The following is a 23646-nucleotide window of genomic DNA, read 5'->3' as shown; positions in this document are numbered from 1 at the left end:
GCATTGATCAGTTTGTAAAACGCAAGTAATTGAATGAGGATACAAACAAAAATTCTGGCAAGTTGGGGTGTTGGGCAATATTTATCATGACCTTTATTTCTTCCTCATGATTGAACTTTGACTCAGGGGAAAATAAAAAAGTAAATGATTGTTATCTAAAAAAAAAAAAGAGAGACGGGGGCACCTGGTTGGCTCAGTCAGTGGAGTGTGCGACTCTTGATCTCAAGGATTGTGAGTTCAAGAACCACGGTGGGTATAGAGATTACTTAAAAATAAAATCTTTTTAAAAAAAGTAAATGATGGTCATGGTTCTTGACACCTAGATTGGTCACTGTCACTTGTCAAGTTCTGGTGGGAGCAGGAAGGAAGGAAATGGATTAATGGAAGAATAAGGAATGGATGATTATATGAGAGTAGAGGGGAGAGAGGAAAGAAGGGTTGAGCAGGGAGAGATGGGACTGGTGGTAGCTAAGAAGGAGAGCATCAGAAAGAGGGACTTAAATGTCACCCGGCTCTTCTCCCCAGGTTTGAATACCAGTTCAGGAAAAGCCCCCTCCATCCAAGGGCATCAACCCAGCTAAGTAGCATGCAGCTTTTCAGAATCCTGCTATTTTTGCTTTTTAACTAAAACATACATATGTATATAGCATATATTTTGCTGAATGTAAACTTAAAAACATATGATAATTATTTCATCTCTTTCCAAGGAGTGGTAAAAACGAACCAGGTGACATTTTTTTCTTTAAAAATTTTATTTATTTATTTGACAGAGAGAGAGAGATCACAAGTAGGCAGAGAGGCAGGCAGAGAGAGAGAGGAAGAGAAGCAGGCTTCCCGCTGAGCAGAGAGCCTGATGCGGTGTTCGATCCCAGGACCCTGGGATCATGACCTGAGCCGAAGGCAGAGACTTTAACCCACTGAGCCACCCAGGCGCCCCCAGGTGACATTTTTTTTACGTTTCTGTTTTTGTTCATTTTTACTACAGCCAAAAAGAACATGCACATAATTTTCATTAATACTATGGTTTGTATAGTTCAAACCAGGAGCTGGTGCTGATTAATTTTTGCAACAAAGCAGCCTATGAAATGTACTGTCTCTAGCATTGTATCAAAATTAATAAAATAAACCTATTTCTACTTCTGAACTACTGTTGCTTGAGTTTTTCACAGTTTATATTTATATTATATTTATTCTAGCTATTGTAAGAAGGAACATGTCTTTTTTATCCTTGTTGTTTAAATCAACCTTTAGTTCCACAGCTTCCATCCATCTACCCAGCCACCCAGCCATCCATCCATCTACCATTTATTCCACGAATATTATTGGAATATTGAATGCCAGCCCCTCACCTATTCTAAATACTGGAGATATTACTGTGAACGGGATAGGAAAGTAAAAGTAGAAAAGCATAGTTTATACATGTAAATTTCTAATAGTCTTTTTCTTAAGCATCAAACTTTTTTATCAGAGCGGAAGTCACAGTGGAAGTCACAAGGGCTAAGTACATTATCCCTTTTCAGAATGGAAGGGAAACACACCCCATACAAAGAGCTCACGCTTTCTTTTGTTATATTTCTCTCCTGATTAGGAAACTGGCATTACTTCCTGTGTTTACGATCAGGTCAAGGTGTTATGGATAGCAACTCTCCCAAATTTCCTGTCTCCAGATCAGGCGAGGAACTTAAATTTTCCAATCCAGTTTTCTGATTTTTGCAACAAAACAAGCAGTAGGTGTCTCTGCATCTCTCAGATCTCTGGAGCATCAGGAATTTAAAAAAAAAAAAGAACAATGATATCATCTCACCTGATATCCTTATTGTAAAGAAGAGGACGTTGAAGTCTTCAGAAGGTAAAGGGGGAAGAGATTAGCACTAGAACCAGAGACCTCCAAATCACAGGCTGACTCTCTTCAGATTATTCTACGTATTCTCATTCTTACCACTCTGAGCACTCTTACCACTCTGCTTATATTCCAGTAAAATATCTTTGACTGAAGAGTATGATAAAACTGACGGACGCTTGACAACATTATCGTAAGTAAAAGAAGATGGACAGGGAAGGCCATGTACTGCTGTATTGCATGGTCCATTCATATGAAATGTCCAAAACAGGCAAATCTATGAAGACAGAAAGTAGATTTATGGTTGCCCCGGGGGTGGGGTAAGGGGAAATGGAAACTAATTGCCAGTGGGTACCGTGTTCTTCTTGGGGTGTGGAAATGGTCTGGAATTAGATAGTGGGGATGGTTGTACAACATAATAAATACACTAAAAATGAACTGAAGTGTGCACTTTTAAATGGTGAATATGAGGTCATAGGAAGCATATCTCAGTAAAAATGCTATTAAAGATCGCCACATAAAAATTTATTTTAGAAAGCTGTAAATGGATTGATATATTTGCTGCGTGTTTATCTGACTCATCCAAGATACTTTTTCCAGTCTTTGCCTCATGTCTCACCCAGGTTTTTGTTTGTTTATTTATAGAGTTGGTTAAGAGGAAGAGAAAGTCAATTGGACGTACTGTTTAACTTACAGGACGGCTTTATTGATCTTCCTCCTTTCTCCCCATTAATCATGAGAGGGCTGTTACGGATGGCAGAGTGTGTCTGGATATGTATAATGTCCAGAATGCCATGATTTTCTAAAATTAATTCTACAAGTCTTTAGAACAGGATCATGCAGGAAATGAATATACCCTCCTCGTAACTTACGCATATAACTGTTCATTTTGAACAGTTTTTATAGGTCTTATATTCTGCTAGGTAATAAAGTCTAGTTTATCTTAAGACAGAAAGGAACAAAAAATCAACCAACACTTCCATTAAGGGCCTTATGGTAACCCGCAATACTTTTTCCAAGCAATGAAGTATGAGTTCACCTTTTGCTTCTATCCTCATCTGTATTTTTGCTTCCCAAGGGCAATCAATCCCGACTTACTTTACAGAAGAAAAATGGAAAAATATATGCTATCCTAAAACAGGTCAAAAGCAAGCTGAAGTGGCTATATTAATATCAGAGTAGGTTTTAGAGCAAAGAATACAACCAAGGTTAAAGGAGCTTATTTTATAATTTAAACAGGTCAATACATCAAGAGGACATAATAATTCTAAAATTTGGGCACCTAATAACAATGTTTAGAAATACATGAAGCAAAAACTGATAGAAATAAACAAATCTATGATTATTTTCAGAAATGCTAATACCGTCTCAATAACTGATAGAAGAAATGGGCAGAAAATCAGTAAGGATTTAGAAGCATGGACAATGTTAACCAAATTAACCTGCCATTGTTAGAACACTCCACCCAACAAGAGGATAGACATTCCTTTCATGTGCACAGGAAGCATTTGCTGGGGCAAGCCATTTTCTGGGACATACAATGAATCTCAATAAATTTAAATGGATTTAAGTTATATAAAATTTGTTCTCTGGCCATAATGGAGTTAAATCAGAAATCAATAGCAGAAGTATCTTTGGAAAACCCCTAAGTTTTGGAAACCAAATTATAAACTTATTCAATTGATAGCTTAAAGAAGAAATCAGTGGACAAATTAGAAAGTATAGTGAATTGCCTAAAAAATGAATACAACAGGGGCACCTGGGTGGTTCAGTCAGTTAAGCGTCCAACTCTCGATTTCGGCTCAGGTTGTGATCTCTGGATTGTGGGATGGAGTCCTGCGCGCAGGGCGGAGTCTGCTGGAAATTCTCTCTCTCACTCCCTCTGCCTCTCTCCTTGCTCATGCAATTTATTTATTTAAGTAAATAAATAAATAAAATCTTTTTAGAAAATGAAAGCAACATATGAAAGTCTGTGAGGTGCCATTGAAGCATTATGCCGGGGAAATTTGTAGCACTAAATGTCTATATTTAAAAGAAGAAAGGTTTTAACTTCAGCTTCCACTTTAAGAGACTAGAAAAAGAAGACAGCAGAAATAAGGATATAGAAAATATCAGAGCAGAAATCAATGAGTCTCACTAAAATTGGTAAATCTTTAACAGGACCAATCAGGAAAAAAATGAGAAGATACAGATTGCTAAGTTCCAGATAGCTTCACTATTGAATTTTATAAATATTTAAAGAAGAAATAGTACCAATTCTACAAAACTCACCCAGAAAATCTCAAAAGAATATTTTCTGACTTATTCCATGAGGCCAGTATTACTCTGAAACCAAACTATACAAAAATATAAGAATACTACAGACCAACATCCCTCATGAATATAGATTAAAAAAATTCTAAACAACACTTTACCAATTCAAAGCCAACAATATATACAAAAGGATAATGCCTCTTGATCAAGCCACTATTAAGAAAATGATAGTCCATAGTCTGGGAGAAAATATTTACTATACATTTCTCTGGTATCCCGACTATATCAAAGAAACCCTCAACAATTAATAATAAGAAATTTTTTGAGTGGACAGAAGATTTGAATGAATATATCACTAAAGAATATACAGGTGACATGTAAATAAATGAAAACATGTCAACATATTAGTCATAAGGAATTATAAATTAAAGGCACAATGAGATAGTATTACACACCTATTAGAATGACTCAAATTATAAAAACTAACTGACCATACCAAGTGTTGGTGAGGATATGAAGGAATTGGGACTCTTACACACTGCCGGTGAAATATCAGATAGTCCAGCCACTCTGGGAAACAATTTGGTGGTTCTTTAAAAAGTTAAACATACACCTACCATGTGATCCAGCCATTCCCCTCCTAGTTACTCACACAAGAGAAAAGAATGCTTATTTCCATTCAAAGACTTACATATGAATGTTCATAGCAGCTTTATTCGTGACAGTCAAAAGTATAAACAGCCAAATGTCCATTATCATGTGAGTGGATATGCAAATTACAGTACATCCTTGCAATGAAGTCTATTCAGAAATATAAACAAGTGGGAGATTGCTACAACAACATGGATGATTCTCAACAGAATTACGCTGAGTCAAAGAGCCTGACAAGAAAGAACACACAGTGTATAGGTACTCTATTTATAGAAAATTCTAGAAAGTGCAAACTTTATGTATAGTAACAGAAAGCAAGTCTGGTGCTACCTGGGAATGGGAGAGAAGAACAGTAAAAGGCAGAGGAAAAGGATTGAAAAAGGATGCAAGGAAATTTTAGGGGTGGTGGATATATTCACCAACTTGATTGTGGTAATAGTTTCACAGGTATACATATATGTGTCTATTTTTTAAAAATTTATTTGACAGAGCACAAGTAGGGCGCAAGGGAGAAGCAGACTCCCTGCTGTGCAGAGACCCTGCCAAGGTGCTCAATCCCAGGACCCTGAGATCATGACCTGAGCCGAACAAAGGCAGACGCTTAGCTGACTGAGCCACCCAGTCACCCCTATATGACTAAATCTATCAAATTATACATTAAACACAAGTTTATTGTATGTCAATTGTATTTCAATAAAGCTGTTTGAAGAAAGAAACAACAATTTCTACAACATGGAAGATTTTCAAAAGAAAAAAGAGCTCTAAGTCTAACAATATCCTTATTTCAGGGCAGTAAAATATTGGCATAAAATTGTATGATTTCAATATCCAATGACAGAAGAACACTTAATGGAAAATTATATTGTCTCCATTAAAGTGATAATTCAATCACATAATGTTATTTAAAATAGAATATAAAATAATGAATGCATTATTTTATTTATTTCTTAAATTAACATATAATGTATTTATTTCAGGGGTACTGGTCTGTGATTCGTCAGTCTTACACAATTCACAGCACTCACCATAGCACATACCCTCCCCAATGTCCATCACCCAGCCACCCTATCCCTCCCTCACCGCCCACCCCAGCCTCCAGCAGCCCTCAGTTTGTTTCCTGAGATTAAGAGTCTCTTATGGTTTGTCTCCCTCCCTGGTCCCATCTTGTTTCATTTTTTTCCCTCCCTCTCCCCATGACCCCCGCTCCACCTCTCAAATTCATTATATCAGAGAGATCCTATGATAATTGTCTTCCTCTGATTTACTTATTTCACTTAGCATAATACCCTCTAGTTCCATCCACGTCATTGCAAATGGCAAGATTACGAGGTTTTTTTCTTGATGGCTGGATGCACCTTTTTAAAAACTACATTGCAAAAAGGAAACTGATGGCGGAGACAAACATGAGCTGGGTTTATAGCACGATTCCACCATGTACTTGCTCTGTTATCTTGAATTCTTTAAGCTTAGGTTTCTCATGTATAACATGGGGATGACAATAACTTTCTGGAAAAACTGCTGTGAAGATTAAATGTGAAAACTACAAAGAACATGCCTGGAACATAATAGGTACTCCTTAAAAGCTACCTTATTAAAAGCTGTTGTGTGTGTACGTGGGGGAGGGGGACGGGGGCAAAGTACCTGGAAGAGAGTGACAAGTTTTTTAAAGATTTTATTTATTTGAGAGAGAGCACAAGGAGGGCTGGGGAGAGGGAGGGAGACTGAGGCAGAGTAGAGGAATAAGCAAACTCCACACTGAATGTGGTGCTGGATTCGGGGCTTGATCCCACATCCCTGAGATCAAGACCAGAGCCGAAGTCAGGTGCTTGACCAACTGAGCCACCCGGGCCCCCCAAGAAAGTGATGATTTTAAACAGTGCTTGTGTTCACCAGTAAACAGGGAAGAAGGATCTGGGGGGGCGCGGGAGAGTAGGGGTTTTAAAGTTCCGTATGACAAGTGAGAACACTCCCACATGTTAGGACATTTGTGTTGAACGTGGAAGTGGTTCCAGCTTTTGGAGAAATCCAGATGACCAAGGAAGCCCTTTTTAAAACCCCAATATGCCTTGCTTTCAGACGTGATCTGTGATACACAAATCTCATGATAAAGAGAGCCACGCTAGCAGATGGTTTTCCACGCGACAGAAAGAATTGTTTGTTGCTAAGGACTGGAAGGATAGTTCTTTTTCTAAGAATGGCTCCTCCGGGGAGCCATGTTTTCATAATCTCCCTTTGCATTCAGTATTTCAGGAATATTCTTGTTCCGTGTCTTGAGGGTCCATCCTGCCCCCGGATGAACACGTGAAGAATTAAATGGTGCTAAATGGAGAGAAAGGTGGTTAGGCTTGTATGGCCGTCAGGAGGGATTCAGGCAGGAAGTGAAAGGACGGGAAATACCAGCAGAATCTGGCTCCCAGGAAATCTCCTTGCCTGAGGGTTTCCTACCCACCAGAATTCTTGGGTCATTTTAGGGACCAGCCTCAAATAACAAGCTTCCAAAGAGTTTCAGATTTGAACTAAGAATGGAAATTTTGCAAATATGACAAAGGCCTCCCCAGCTTTATGGCCACCTTGGGCCTCGGGTCAGGTAGGCAACAGAAGGCAAGCCTTCCTGGAAAGTTCTGCTTTGCTTTTGCATTTTATTGTCATGATTTTTCACAGTTTGTCTCATGTCACCTTGTTACTTAATTCCCACACCTCCAAGGGAAAAGGAAAAATGTGTAATATTTTAATATTTATGTTACAGATACTTAACATTATGTTTCTACATAGGTGTTGCCAAGATAGTCAAGCCAACCTTTATTTATGGAAGGTAGAAAATATAAATCTGTCTTAAATCTTTCACGAAAGGAAGGTCTTAATATTTCCAGAGTTGATTTTGGTGCCTACTCTTGGAGAGTTAGGAAAGGGTTGTCAATACAAGGTGTCATTGTTTTAGGTTTCCTATCCATGAGCTGCTTTTTTTCCCCCAACTTCCCTCTCTTTTGGCAACTTCTCCTCGCATTCTGTCCCACATTTGGCCCCGAGTCAGTTGAAAGCTTTGCAAGTTGATTTTCCATTCCCATCTGAATTTTAGCTTAGCTGTGGAACTGTTTTCCATGTGTTTTTAATCATTTGTCCATGTGTTATGAGCTTATAGGGACAATATGGTTCCGCCAAGCTGCCTGCATTGTATAAGCAGAAACTGGCAAGGTAGCCAGTAGGGAAATGGTTTTCAGACAGATGCCCCCTACACTCATTTCTGTTGGTGATACACCACCCTCTTCTTCCAACTGGAGGAAAACAATTTACAAGCTGCGTAAGTCACCTAACACAGATAGAGTCCCCTGGCAGGAGCTACCTTTTCTAGGAGTATAATTTATCCTCAAAGAGCAACCTGCCTAGGAACTGTGGCTGGTAAGACAAAGTTCAAAGACCTACTCTGAGGCTGTGGCCAGGCTGGGTTATAAAGAAAGGTTTATTCTGAGTCTTCCCAGAGTCCATGGAAATTTGGTTTTAAAATAGAGTCTGAACGCAGAGAATTAAGGGTAAGTTCTCCAGGACGAAGAGATAGCTCTTGAAAAGTAGAGCCCAACAAGGCCGCATGTCAGAAGTTTCCGTCCACATTTTTATTGGATTTGGCATGTTGAAATGAGCACTCGTTAACCTCCTGAGTGTCGAGCATGGGACCAGGCACAGAAAAGAAAGAGAAAACTGCGTTTAACAAAATCCCTGTTCTCAGCGGCTGACAACGCCATCTCCAGCAAACGCAGACCTTGCCTCCTGGGAGCCTCCTCTCCTAGTTAGGAAGACATGCACCCAAATTAAGCCAAGTCTGAGGAGTCACCAAATGGCCAAGTAAAGAAGGGACCTGGCTTCTAGAGTCCCAAAGAAACTCTAGTGTTCTGAGTGAGACACCCCTTGTAAATCCTCCGCTACCCAGGGAGCTGGCCAGATGGCTGTTCTGCTCTTATAGCTTAAATCTTCAGGATTTTCATAGCTGTTTTGCCCACTCTGACCTCCTTTTCTCCATTTTCTTTAGGACCAGATTTATGAGAAATGAGTTAAATATTGCAGAGAATTGCAACAGCTACGAGGAGGGATGGGTGATCCTGGGAAGGAGGATTTAAGGAAGTGCTGAAGCCAAACTCTGCGTGGGTCGATGTATCAGGGGATGTGAGAACACGGAGGTTGTTTGAACAATTCTTTTCCAAACTTGCCCAGGAATGCAGAAGATAACACCAAAGTGTAGAACCTGAAAACTTGTAAGAAAGAAAGAGACATTTTTAAAAGATTCAAAATAAGGAAAGGTTGTATAAATGCTAGTGGAGGCAGCCATGGAGAAGAAGAAGGTTGATGGGGGAGAATATTCTCTACGGTAGATTGGAAATGGTGGAATGCAAGGGCAGAGTGGAAAGGAGAAATGAATCAGGATGCTGGGATCGTTGGATGGGAGAGAACTCTCCCATCTGCTGGCTTCCATCTTCGTCCGTGGAAGAAGGGATGAGATCATTTGCTGGAGACCATAGAGGAGTTGAATGGTCAAAGGCTGGAGACAGTTAGAGAAGTTTTTAAAATAATCTGTAGAGAAAATAAAGACAGAGTTGGCTAGAGTAATAGGAAAATTGCTGGGCAGTACAGAGGGTTCTGTTAAGAAGGAGGGTAGTTACTGTAGAAGGAGCCCTTATCTGCCACTTTGACATTGACCCTGCCAGCATTTCACAACCCAGGTGTGGCCCAGGGACGGTGACAGCTAGGTGATTCCAGACCTGGAACTCCACTAGATGGGTGCAAGAGAAGGGACAAAGGGGCAAGAGAATTGGGAGTATTGCAAACGTTTGAAGTGATGGGCCCTGAATCCAACCTGGATAGGGAAGGAAGTGAAGACCAGAGAGCTTCGAGATCGTCATCCACTCATTTTTACAACCAGTATTTTGAGCGCCTACCATGCGGCGGGAACTGTTCTAAGGCCTGAGATGGTGCTTCCAGGAGACACAGTCCTACTTTCATGGGCTTTAAAATCTAAAGTGGAGACAGATGTTCAACCAATGTTCAGACAAATCACCATGTAGCTACAGCCGTGGTAGGACTATTACAAGGATAACAAGGAGCACAGGGAAGGACTCTACAGAACTGAAACAACAGGAAGTGATTGAGAGAGAGAGAGAGAAAGAGAGAGAGAGAAAGAGATCGTGAAACCCACCGTGTAGAGGTGGAGCCTTTCCTGATAAGAACGGAGTAGAAATGGAGGGGGAGGGAGAGCCCAGGGAAACGGAGGTCATCAGACTTCAATAGGGTCTTGAATGGGGCAGCATGTCACGCTGATGGCCTGTTGTTGGGCAGAACCATCCGTGAAGACACAGACGTCATGCAGGGTGACAGCAGGATTTGGGGTAAAAGAAAGGCAATGAGCCCAATGAGGAAGGCAGAGCAGGTGGTATTGTCCCTGACAAGGTTTAAGGACCTGGAGTGCTTGCGATCCTATAGCTTCCAAGCTGGAAGGCAGAGTTGGGAATCAGATAAAGGTTTTCTGGCTTTCAGTCCAAAGTTACTTGCCTTTACATTACTCTCTCTGAGAGCAAACCCCGTGCAGAGGGAGAAGTGATCAAGGTGAATTTTAAGGATGGAGAAGAGGCGCATGGCAGAGGCTTAGCATCAGTGACTGTAAGTTGAGGCTGTGTGCAGTGGGGACGGGTGGGTGGCGGGATGGTGGGGCACACTGTGATGTTGCTTCAGCTGTCTTGGCCTTCTTTTAGATTTGCAGGAGCCCTCACTACCATCTGGGTAAGTAGCTGATTAGTCACATTTCACAGTGATAGTACATTCCCAGTTGCAAAAGAAATGGAATGTTTCTCCAAGGTGCGGGAGTGTTTGGGACAGAGAGCCGTAGATCACTGAAACAGCCAACGGAATAATCTGACCCTAAAAAGTAACCTGGGGATCAGTGCCTAAAAGTGAAAAAGAGGGATTTTTGTGACGTGCTGCACCATTTGATATATATCCTTTTTATTGGCTCCCCATTTGGTTCTCTTTGAGTGTATGTATTAGTTTTCTGGGGGTGGGGGGCGTAACAGAGGGTTCCAGACTGGGGGACTTAAAAAACGGAAGTTTGTTTTCTCACAGTTCTGGAGGCTGGAAGTTTGATATCTGGGTGCTGGTAAGCCAGTGCCCTTCTGGAATTTCTCTCCTTGGCATGCAGATTGCCGTCCCTCCTGATGTCTCCACGCGGTCTCCCCTCTGTGTCTTTGTCTTCATCTTTTTTCCTCATGAGGACACCTGTCTTGTTGGGTTAGAGCCTACGCTAATGGCTTCGTGTTAACTTCATTACCTCTTTAAAAGCCTTCTTTTCGAATACGGTCATATTCTGAAGGATGAGGAGGTTGAATCCGCAACACGTAAATCTTAGGGGGATATGATGCAGCCCATAACAGGTGATAAATTTAAAAGATCGAATATAAAGAAGTTGATAACAGTGATTGTCTCCATGGCAGGACAGGAAGCCTGGGAGGTTACAGGAAATTTTTCCATTAATTGTACACTTTTTGTACTATTTGAGTTTTGTTACTGCAAGTATTCACCTTGTAATCAAAAATAAGAGAAAATTATTGCATTGGTTACACATCTTTGCACTCAACACCTTTATCTATTTACCTGTCAGAGCAAGGAAAAAAGAGAGCAGGGGCGGGGTGGGGAGGGGCAGAGGAAGAGGGAAAGAGAGAGAATCTCAAGCAGGCTCCATGATCAGCTTAGAACGGCCCTGACTCGGGGATCGATCTCATGACACTGAGCTCATGAACTGAGCTGAAATCAAGAGTCGGATGCCTCACCGACTGAGCCACCCAGAGACCCCCAACACCTATTTATTGAATAAAATTAACATCAACACAGTGCGACTGTCCGCCATGCCTTTGGAATTTGGACCTACTTGAAGGTCTTTGATTAGTACAGGAATGGTACCTGCCAAGGTTTTTTCCTCATGTAACTAATTCTGAAGAAACAGAGGGCAAACTATAGACGGCAAACTCCAGGGGGCCTGGGCAAGAACAGCCTCACCATTTTATCCCCAGGACCACGCACAGTCGGCTCTCATACGTGCGGTATGAATGAATGCATCAGTGAGAGAACAGCTTCGGGGAATGAGTTCTTCCTAACGTTTCAGTTCCATAGAAAGCAGCAGGGAGGGGAGTGCAGAGGGGAGAGTTCCATTATTTTTTTTTTTTTAAAGATTTTTATTTATTTATTTGACAGAGAGAGACACAGCTAGAGAGGGTACACAAGCAGGGAGATTGGGAGAGGAAGAAACAGTCTTCCTACCGAGCAGGGAGCCCAGCGCGGGCCTGGATCCCAGGACCGTGGGATCATGACCCGAGCCAGGAAGGCAGACACTCAATGACTGAGCCACCCAGGCGCCTCAAGTGTCATGTTTTGAATAATTTACTAAACTAAATCAAGATAATAGGTTTAAGGGGGAAACCACTCGCCCTAATATGCTCTAGTCCTTGTTCTTTGGGAAAAAATAGAAAGATTCTGCCTACTTTGGGCCTCCTCTACAACAATCCAACCCTCCACAATCCTACTGTGTTTCCATATTTTGAAAAGAGAGGTAGCTAGGAAACAGTGGCATGCACCCTAAGCAGATTTCTTTCACAAATCCATTCACCCAAATTCCTTTTTCTGCCTCTCAATTCACCTCTGATGCTCACCTCTGACCTAACACGGCTTCTCGCCTTCTGTTGTTGTCTGGGGTTTCCAGGAAAGAACTTAACCTCTTTGTTTCTCTTTAAAGAGCACTAGACATTTTATAAACCCCTTCTGAGCTTCTGCAAGAGGGGAACAGAAAAACACAGCAGCCATGTCCTCTCAGGGACGCTGGGAGCCCCACCTGGTCCTCAAGACAGTGTAGTGCCTGAGAAAACCAGGTCAAGTTCAAAACGGTGTTCGGGTGATGCTGAACTTGAGTTGTCAATGCGGAAAGAATGAATGAGGAGTTTAGTTCCCCTGGTCTCATGCAGGTTTGAGGTTAGCCCAGGAAGTGGACTTAGCTTATGTAAGCCTGGGCGGGCCTGCCTCTCACCCTGGCATTTGGTACTAAGTCCACCGACAGTCCTGCGGTGCTCTCTCCACACCGCCACCTGCTGAGTCTGGAGGCCCCCTCCTCACCTTCCTCCATTTGGCTTCATCCAAACGGGGAGGTAACTAGATGCCTAGGTCACAGACGACCCACAAAGGCAGCGTTGTTTTATTAAAAGATACAAACTGTTTACGCTCTTAAGAGTAAGCTACAATGTGTCATATACATAGTTTCAGATTTACTGAAAAGACGTGGGGTGAAAGGTGAACGTCATCTGCCCTTAACCATAAAAGACAGGGGTTGAAGACAGACTTAAGTTCTCATCACAGAAGGCTTTGCTAGCTTTTTCCTTCGGGATATTGATACATCTTCCCAATGGGAATGATAGGACAGCAAAAGTAAATTCTGCACGAGTAATTTTTATTTATTTTTTTAAGATTTTATTTATTTATTTGAGCGAGAAAGCATGAGCAGGGGGGAGGGGCAGAGGCAGAGGGAGAACGAGGTTCTCCCCTGAGCAGAGAACCTGCCTCCAGGTTGGATCCCAGAAGTGGGGAAACATAGCTGGTGTCCAGATTATATTTATAATCAGGGCAAAGTGGCCAGCTCTGGAAAGGCTTTGTCATTGGATAGTTGAGGGGAATCAAGAAATTCAAAGAGGAGGCAACTTAAGAAACTACGTTAAAAGAAATGGCAAATACTAATGCTCATTTAATATAGATCAAGTGTATCTTAATTCATACTAGCCCGGGTCCTGTGGGTATTTAGTAGAGGCAAAAGATGTCTCTTCTGAGAGAATTCTGGAAAACGACGGTCCGTTTAAAAATAGCTCATTATTGTAAATAAAGGAACTCACTTCGGGCTTTATATCGCAGCAATCAGGCATGACTATTAAAAGGAACACAAATGTCTGGAAAAAGATTCCAGTGGGTCAATTCTTGGAAAGAAAGCTTAATCAGTATGAAAATGGGGACAATGTTCCAGGATTATGTGCTACTAAAAGCAAAGAATATGGTAATTAAATTAAAAGGGAAGAAATATAAGCCAGTATGGGATTAATTCCAGTGGAAATACTATTCAAATGCTGTGGGGGGACAACTCAATTCAATTCTGGGATTTCGCTTTTGTGGATCTGTTTCTTTCCCATGCCCTTGGGTGATTTATAACCTTTTTGAATGAGAGTCTAGTCAGCTAACAAATTTTCCTTCGGTTCCTGAAGATGGGTGCTTGTCTCCCTCTTTAATTAACCTGGTCATCAATTACCGTGGAATAAGGAAGATGATGTGGATTCTGTCAGGTAAAGAACTGACCAGCCAGTTTTAGGCCCTGAGCTATCAAACCTGGTTCTTAGAATCCACGTTTTCAAGTCTGGCTCTTTGTTTAGAGAAAGAGAACAAAATCAATAGGGTGGCTTGAAGGAGACATTTCCCCCCATCTGCCCTGAAGGCTGCTGAGCAATCCATTAGGGAGGATCCTGTTGAGAAATTTGTCAACAATTGAAAGGGTTTATCTGATGGCTGGCTAGTTGTGAAATTTAGCATCAAGTGTTTGATTCTTCAAATGAGGGGGTTAATTTGGGAGCTGGGAGTTTCCTTGCGTGAAAAGGGAGAATGTCTTCCCTGCATCCTGCCAGCAAACAAAAAACAACCACCCCAACTACCTGTAAGTGAGAGGGAGAGTCCTCTGCTCAACAAAGTTAACATTCTCCTGTTTCTTCCTTTTCCTTCCTTATAATTTTGATACACTTATTTGGCTGACTCTGTGTGTGTGTGTGTGTGTGTGTGTGTGTGTGTGTGTGTGTAAAGCCTGAAGACTTGGGCATTTGCTAAATGCGTGCCTTTAATTTTTATCTGATATACTTCCGTCATAAAAACATGTCTCGTCTTTCCGATCCTAATACAAAGCAGATGCACCACAAATGTTTGTTGACTCTGGTCCTTCTTCTAATAACAGTGATGGGAAATCCGGGAAAAGAATGTGTTGTTTTCTCAGAGAAGGCTCTGTAAATCTCAGGCGATAGATAAAGTGCCAGCTAATTACCCCCTGGGTCTCAGGCTTTCACTGGTGCCTTCTTAAATACACAAAACTCAAGTGAAGGCATGACACCATTAGCACTACATAATTCAAGCAAACAATAAATGTGTTTACTGTGCCTGGCTACTGACCACCTGCCTTTCCGTCCCACAAGGCAGGTATCTATATATAGGATCTCCTTGTTTGCATTCCCGCAGAGAGCGAGCCTTTCTCTCCTTTAGGCCTCACCATCTGTGAAAGCGCAAGAAGCTTGGGCCCCCGACAGCATGTGTCTTCTCTTACTTCAGCTGCTGGTGCTCCTGCCTCTAGGGAGGGCTGCACAGCGAGATGGCCACCCAAGTCCTAGTTCTGTCTCCCCTGTGCTCCCAGAAAGGGATCGCAGAGAGCTCCCCCTTGACAACCATGAGGATGCCGAGGAGAAGCCAGACCTTTTTGTCGCAGTGCCCCACCTCATAGGGGTAGGAGAAGGCCAGAGGCAGAGAGGGAAGATGCTATCCAAGTTTGGCAGGTTCTGGAAGAAGCCCGAGAGAGACCTGCATCCACCCCAGGACTTGGTCCCTGAGCGCGTCCCACCTGGGACCCACGCCGTCACCCAGCCCAGAGATGGGACGCAGATGGAGAAATCTCCTCTTCGGGAAGAGGCCAAGAAATTCTGGCACCACTTCATGTTCAGAATGAGCCCAGCCTCTCAGGGGATCATCCTGCCCATCAAAAGCCATGAAGTACATCAGGAGACCTGTAGGACAGTGCCCTTCGGCCAGGTATCGGCTCTGGTTGGGGGAGGGGATCAGAGTTGGCAAGAAAGGGGAGGACAGCTGGGGCAGGTGGAGAGTTGGGGAGGAGGCTGCTGGGATCCTGATTCTTACCTAACTTCCTGATTGGATCCTTGGGTATTTGTCATAACATGTGGCAAACTATCATTACACTCTCCAAATTTCCTTCTAACTCTCCATTGTCTCTTGGTATTCCGGAGATGCTGTGAGAATGGTGACGCTACTGTTCAGATGAGTAATCATTCCTATTGATGGCACAGACATTTGTCTTGGGGGTTTAACTTAGTTATATGCTGGAGGTGTTCTATCTGGAAAGATAAGTAAGACAGTCCCCTCAGTTAGGAGAAGTGGGAACTTGGGAGTGCCAACCAGAACTTTTCTCTAGCTATACCTCTATGCTCTATTGGGATGTGGACAAGCGGGTCGACCCTACCTGTAGATAAGGTGGGAAACACTGACTCCTAGCCAAACACTCACGTACACAAGTATCTCAGTCTTAATCCCCTGCATTTCCCACCCAACTATTTCATAGGCTGTCTGATGGAAGTCGTGACATTGTTTCTATGGTTACGATGGCAAAATTGATTTAATTTAACTTACTTTCTCATAAGCTTTCAAGAAATAATATCAGTGTGAGATCACATTTTCTCCCCTCAGAAACACCTCCCACTTCCTGTCACGTTGGCTGACTTATGGTTATTGTGATCGATTCTGCACTGTTAAGACAAAGGGACCTTTTCTACTAGCCGCTTCCTCCAGTCAATCCTGGCAAGCCCTGCGCTCCAAATGTTAAATTAAATTGAGACACTGCATCAGGTCCTTAAACACGAAGATACTGAACCCAAAGCAATGCAGGGGAGAGTAAAATTTTACAGTCCAATAATGCTACCCAATTAAACAGGCAGTATTATAAGGTAATTGACTGTGTAAGGCAGTTAAGTATTCTGCCTGAAAAGGCAAGGATATGTAGCAATAAGTCCATTATCAAATAATAATGACTGCTTTGTTGGCCATGTGCAATTAGAAAATTGCTCCCAAGAAATCATGCAATTGAATTTCCTTTGAAACTCTTATTTTTAATTCTATGGCTAATTAAACTAAAATTAAGGTGTTTGACTCATATGTCTTGAAGGGCACATAAAGCTAGGTGAAGGGGGATGGGCGGGGCAGAGGTGATGTAATGTATGGTGATTTGCAGACGTATCACTTTGTCCCATGCAACTTCTTAGATTTGAACGTACTATAGGCCCTGCAAAATAGAATAGAATTCATCTTGATGTTCTGATCTACTCTATGAGCAGTTGAACAAACACGGATGGAGAATCTATTATGTGTAATGCACTGTGGGGCATAGAAAGATAAGGCACATTATTCGTGTAGGAAGTTAGTCATTAGGATTTTTCAACTGGTAACATTTAATTAGACAAAATTTCTTCAAGTTTGGATGTAAGATGTAAAACATTTTCTCGTTAACTTGGGGATTTCCTAAAGGCTCATTTAGTAATCTGTCCAATAAAAGAAATTTTAGTTGAGGTGGCTTTATGCCCTAGGAGATTAACCATGGCTCGGATATTGTAATATATGCCAAACTGGAAAGTTTTTGACATTTTAGTCTGAATTATCTTCAGACTTAGAGTCTTTTTTGCTTCTACATCACGTGTGTTAATGAAATGACTCAAAATGACTGAATGGAGATGTTTTTGCCTTGTAGACAATTACCCATGAAGACTGTGAGAAAGTTGTTGTACAGAACAACCTTTGCTTTGGAAAATGTGGGTCCATTCATTTACCTGGAGCTTCACAACACCCCCATACGTTCTGCTCCCACTGCTCGCCTGCCAAGTTCACCACGATGCACTTGCAGCTGAACTGCACCAGCCTTGCCCCCGTGGTCAAGGTGGTGATGCTGGTGGAGGAGTGCCAGTGCAAGATGAAGACTGAACATGAGCATGGACACCTCCTCCAGGCAGGCTCCCGGGCAGAATTTCATGCCCAGGATCCCTTCATCCCAGGATTTTCTACTTAAAAAGAGATCCCACTATTATCTTTGAAAAGCAAAACTGTAGTAGCAAAGGTGCTGGATTATTCAGCTTGGAAGTGTTAGCAAGTGCACACTATTTTAAGGGAAAGGTGGTTCAAAAGTAGTGAGATAGAACAATTTAGAGGCAATGGTGTTCATCTAGTTGTGGGTCTATGTTTGGGTTCTACTTTTGGCTCTGCCCCCCCTGGCAGGAGGACGTTAAGGAGTTGTGGAAGCTTTCTCCATCTTGAGGGCTTCATCTCTACGTAAGGGACTTGAATCAGATGATTGCTTAAGTCCTTTCCGCTACAATATTCCATGACCTAGGGTCTCCACATTCTGGTAAAAGTCCTCCATCTGAAGTTGGAAAAGAAAGAAAGTGGGCCCTAAAAATGGGCTTCTTTAGTCAAAGCACCACCAAAAATACATTTCTAGTTTTGTAGGGCAGATTCTTTTCATTTCAGGCTGTGTTTTATTTGCTTCCATCAGATGATTATTTACCTTCCATGGATGTAAGGAGTAGCTTGCTTGGTTGCCTCATAGTTCTTTGGATATGCCCCATATAAGGTTGTTAATGTCAGGTCCTTGGCTTTGAAGAAGGAGCGGTAATGTTACTTTCAGTGGTTCACATAGGGACAGGGAGCAATCACTGGAGGCCACGCAAGTATCTCCATGATGGGGGAATAAAAATATATGACCTGCACTACCAGGCTGAAAGGTCAATCCAGAGATGCCAATGAAAGTAACATAAGAATTCCAGTGGACGTCAAATTACATAAACTGCTTGGAAATGGAAACAATTTACCGGTGAAATTCTTTATCCCTTTTGGAGTAGGTAGTAAGTTAGAGTTCTATGTTGGGATGATGTTTTTTTGTTTTGTTTTTGTTTTTGTTTTTGCTGCATTCTAAAAACTTCATATTACAGATTTTTATTCTGTAAATGTCATACTTGCAAGGTCTGAAAATATTCTGAATATTTTAATGTATTAAATTTTAGTGTATGAAGCATTCTGGGAAATGTCATGGCATTCAATTGTCTTAAATTTTGTCTTAATGGTGCTTTTTCTGTCCCATAACTTAAAGGTGCTATCTGGAGACGATGTACCTGGGGTATTTCTCATATGTCTTCTGAGGCTAATGATAATACCCCAAGTGTTTCTTCTGACGCTTCCAGCAGTCCTCTGTTAACAGAAAAATCACTGTCCTAGTGGTTCCCTTTCTTCTTCTGTATTTATTTGTATTTGTACATCGTATAGACCTGGCTTTCCCTCACCCTATTTCTTTTTCTGTAATCATCCTTTAAAAATTTCATCTTAAAATTATTTTGATTATTTGAACCTTATTTCTCACAGTATACACAAAAAGGTGTTTCCCAGAATATTGATTTTTTAAAGGAATCAAGGTATACTTTAATTCTATTTCTCTTTAATCACACCATCTAACCTGGCGTTCCAAAGAAGCAGATGCACTTATATTTAGTGTATATTCTACATTGAAATAATAGAATACGTGATATACAGATAAATATGTGGCATTTCCATCAGAATATATTATACCCTTCAGTGGTCAAAGACAACCTAATTGGCCAAGATACGGCCATAAGGATGAAACTGTTAAGCATTAATGATATCCCAGCTGGTCAATATATTTTGGTGCCAAGAGCCATTGAGCAACTGTCTTGTTTGCAATTGCCTAACCCTGATTATGTAAACCTATCCCTGCCAATTGGACCGTCCTTCTTACATGCTTGCAAATCCCTTTTATTTATCCTTGCAAATAGACTCTCAACCCAAGCCCCAAACAATCATCCATCTTATTCAAACTCTGCTCTGCTCTTCCTTCTTGTGAATTCAAGATGAGACAGTGGAGAGTGGTATCAGAATTGACCTTCATAGTGCAAACCTCATGAGACTGCCCACGTTCATCCATTTTTACTGGTAAGAAAAAAAAAAGGCAGTTCTCAATGGTTCCACATAATACACAGGAGCGTGGACACCTGAGAGGAAACATACAAATACTGAACATCTATTAAGGGCCAGATATTATTCTGAGTCTCTTACATAAGTTATAGATTAGAAAACTTATATAAGGGGCGCCTGGGTGGCTCAGCAGGTTAAAGCCTCTGCCTTCAGCTCAGGTCATGATCCCAGGGTCCTGGGATCGAGTCCCACATCGGGCTCTCTGCTCAGTGGGGAGCCTGCTTCCTCCTCTCTCTCTGCCTTCCTCTCTGCCTGCTTGTGATCTCTGTCTGTCGAATAAATAAATAAAATCTTTAAAAAAAAAAAGAAAACTTATATAATACATCAATTCATATATAATCTTCATAAAAATCTTTTTTACAATTTTACTTAAATTCAATTAATTAACAAATAGTGTATTATTTGTTTCAGATGTAGAGTTCAGTGATGCATCAGTTACATACAACACCCAGTGCTCATTACATCACCAGCCCTCCTCAATGGCCATCACCCAGTTACCCTATCCCCCACCATGCTCCCCTCCAGCAGCCCTCAGTTTGTTTCCTAGAGTTAAGAATGTCTTATCATTTGTCTCCCTCTCTGATATGATCTAATCTTATTTTCCCCACCCTTCCCCTATGATCCTCTGTTTTGTTTCTTAAATTCCATATATGAGTACAATCCTCATAAAAGTCTTATGAGGTGGGTAAATACCTTATTTTTATTTTTATTTTTAAAGATTTTATTTATTTACCTGAGAAAGAGAGAGAGTGAGAGAGAGAGAGCATGACAGGGGAGAGGGTCAGAGGGAGAAGCAGATTCCCTGCTGAGCAGGGAGCCTGATGTGGGATTCAATCCTGGGACTCGAGGATCATGACCTGAGCTGAAGGCAGTCACTTAACCAACTGAGCCACCCAGGTGCCCAGTAAATACCTTATTTTACAGGTAAGGAAAATAGGCCTTAAAAAGTTTAAGCAACCAGCCTAAGGTCATTTAGAGCATATTTTCTACTTGTATTAAAATATTTGCTCATTTATTGCCCATCAGTTTAGATCTATCTCTTTGAGATCTCTTGCCTCTAGGCCTCAGAGCTAATTTCTTTGATCTCTTGCTCAGCAATCTTATTTAAAGGACATCAATGTTGCCTCTTGAAAGAGAAATCATCCCTTAGTCAGGTTCTTAGCCAAGCATTACCCTAACTTGAGAAGGGGTCATGGCAATTCCCTCATCAGTCTTGGTCTCATTTTCTGCCCAGATAGGATGAGGGTGATAAATAATTACTTCAAAATTATTGTGGGAACACCTGAGTGGCTCAGTCAGTTAGGGATCTGACTCCGGATTTTGGCTCAGGTCATGATCTCAGGGTCGCAAGACTGAGCCTCATGTCGGGCTCCACGCTCAGTGGGGAGTCTGCTTGAGATTCTCTCCTTCTCCCTCTTCCCCTGCCCCTTCCCCTGCTCGTGCTCTCTCTCACTCTCTAAACTAAGTAAGTAAATCTTTAAAAAAGTTATTGTGATGATCAAATGTAAAAAGCAGCACATCAGAGAGCTTTATATTCTAAAAAAATCACAAGGGCTGAGTTCACTCTTTTCCATTCAGATGTTCTTTCTTTGAAAAAAGTTTTGTTTTGAGAAATTCAAAATACATAGAAAAAAGTGCAAAGGATATTATAGCAAACACTCCAGTTCTTACCACCAGAATATTTGACATTTTGTCATCTCGTGCTCCTGGTCTTTTTTTGTTAAAAAAAAAAAAACCATTTCACGTATAAATAAAGTCCCCTCCAACCACCATGGGGTGTCCCATCCCCCAAACCCCTGACCTCTCAAGAATGCTCCCAGGATTCCGATTTATACTTTCAATACCCTTTTATATATATTTTAATATTTATTTGACAGAGAGAGAGATCACAAGTAGGCAGAGAGGCAGGCAGAGAGATGGTGAATAGCAGGGAGCCTGATGTGGGGCTACATCCAGGGACTCCAGGATCATGAGTTGAGCCAAAGGCAGATACTTAACCAGCTGAGCCACCCAGGCACCACTTGTAACAGTTTTTAAAGGTTTTTTAAAAAATATATATATACTTTTATCTGGATTCTAGAACCTTGGCATTAAGTATTCTCCACAGAGAGTGGTTAGCTTAGCTTTGATAATTTATTTTTTCAATATACATAGCCTCTTTAAACTGTCAATTTGATTCCTAACTAAGAATGTCATGCACCTTCTTAATTTTTATAAAGGATCTATTGTACGCAAGACACTGGGCTGAGAACCCAGAGATAAGCAAAAATAAATAAGACACATTTTCCTCTGCCCTGGAACTTACATTGTAACAGAGGTAATTTGTGCAAATTATAAAGCAATAATGGTAGTAATAATAATAGGAGCTACCAGTTATTGAGGCCTTACTATGTGTTCACATGCTTTCTATTCCTCATCTCCTAGAAATAGAAATTTCATACCTTTTTTTTGACAAGGGGAGTGGGTGTCAGAAAGCTTCATTCATTCAGTCCACAAATATTTATGGTGGTGATGAGACTGGTCACTGTTCTTGGTACCAAGAATGTAAATAAAAGAATGCACGATTATTTGAATATAATTCCTGACCTTGAATAATTTACAGTCCGGGAACAAACAAATAAATATATTTGTTTCCGTAAAGCTAGAATGATGATCTTCCTACTGTGCCCTGCTTCCACTTCCTCAGTGAAGCCCCCCTTAAGCCCTACACAAGGTCAGTTTAGCTCCTTGCCTGATTTCATGGTGCTCTATGCCTTCACTTCTCACACTTGTTTCGGTTTCTCATTATACTATTATTTGTGTCATTAATACTCAAATCCAAAGCTCCATGAGAACATCGATCGTACTGGTTTTCTTTCACCACTGTCACCAATGCCTGGGAAAGTGTCCAGCAATAGTAGGTACCAATGCAGAATTTTTGTCTGCACAAAAGAAACAATAATAACAGATATCATATGTTGAAGGTGTATCATGCACCAGGCACTGTGCCAACCACTTTATATACATCATTTCATTTAAGCCTCAGGAAACTTTACAAGGTAGGGAGTACTGTATTATTTTATAGGTGAAAATGCTCATATAAGTTAAATAATTCTCAGGGCACCTGGGTGGCTCAGTGGGTTAAGCCTTTGCCTTCGGCTCAGGTCATGATCTCAGGGTCCTGGGATCGAGCCCACATGAGGCTCTCTGCTCTGCAGGGAGCCTGTTTCCCCACCTCCCTCTCTGCCTGCCTCTCTGCCTACTTGTGATCTCTGTCTGTCAAATAAATGATAAATAAAATCTTAAAAAAAATAAGTTAAATTATCCTCCCAAAGCAGAACTGCTCAAGGGCTTCAGAAGTGGAATCACTCCAAAGTCCCAGATCTTTCCTACAAGGCTACTTGCCTCAAGATAAAAATTAATTAAAAAAAATGTAAATCAATATGTGTATTTCTATATGCACATTACACATACACATATCCATACATATACATATACATATACATATATATCTACATATACATATACATAAACATAACACATACATACACATATAGGGTTAAACTCCTGATTTATCCACTACTCTATCCCTTCTCTGATTCCCACAGCCCATTATCCATGCCTGTCTTAAAATGCTTAATCAATGAGGATGCCTTCAACTCAAATACCAGAAAACATGACTCAGAATAAATTAAATTATAAAGGGTCTTAGTATTTCACTAACAAGAAGCATGGAAGGCAGCTAGTTTCCTGGTTGGTCAAGTCAGAAGCTCTACCATTCTTTCAAGAACTCGAATTCCTTCCATCTTTCTGCTCTGTCACTCTCAATGTATCTTCCACAGGCTAAAGCTCCCCTCAGTCACAAGATGGCTGCCACACTTCCAGACATCGTAGGTCACCATTCCCACACCAATGTCTATAGTAGAAAAGAGGGATTCGCTCCCACTTTGCATCCCTTTTATTTATTTATTTTTGCATCCCTTTTAAAGAGCTGAATAAAATCAGTTACATTGAGGATAATAAACAATGGAACAAAACCTTTGCTCTGACAGCAAGGAATAAAAAAG

At 41.2% G+C, this 23646-nt stretch overlaps 1 protein-coding gene across 1 annotated transcript; it reads left to right on the top strand.

Annotated features, from left to right (window-relative positions):
- Positions 1 to 15094: 15094 nt before the first annotated feature.
- LOC111156587 (cerberus 1, DAN family BMP antagonist) lies at positions 15095 to 17627 on the top strand. Its single transcript, XM_022517575.1, has 2 exons — positions 15095 to 15589; positions 17313 to 17627. The coding sequence occupies exons 1-2, from the start codon at positions 15095 to 15097 to the stop codon at positions 17625 to 17627; spliced, it is 810 nt and encodes a 269-aa protein (XP_022373283.1).
- The last annotated feature ends 6019 nt before the right edge of the window (positions 17628 to 23646 follow it).

The sequence above is a fragment of the Enhydra lutris genome, unplaced genomic scaffold, assembly GCF_002288905.1.
Source record: "Enhydra lutris kenyoni isolate GAN:26980312 unplaced genomic scaffold, ASM228890v2 scaffoldscaffold47, whole genome shotgun sequence".
NCBI classification, from domain to species: Eukaryota; Metazoa; Chordata; class Mammalia; order Carnivora; family Mustelidae; genus Enhydra; species Enhydra lutris.
The sequence above is the reverse complement of the archived record's forward strand: the minus strand, read 5'-3'. Positions and strand labels throughout refer to the sequence as shown.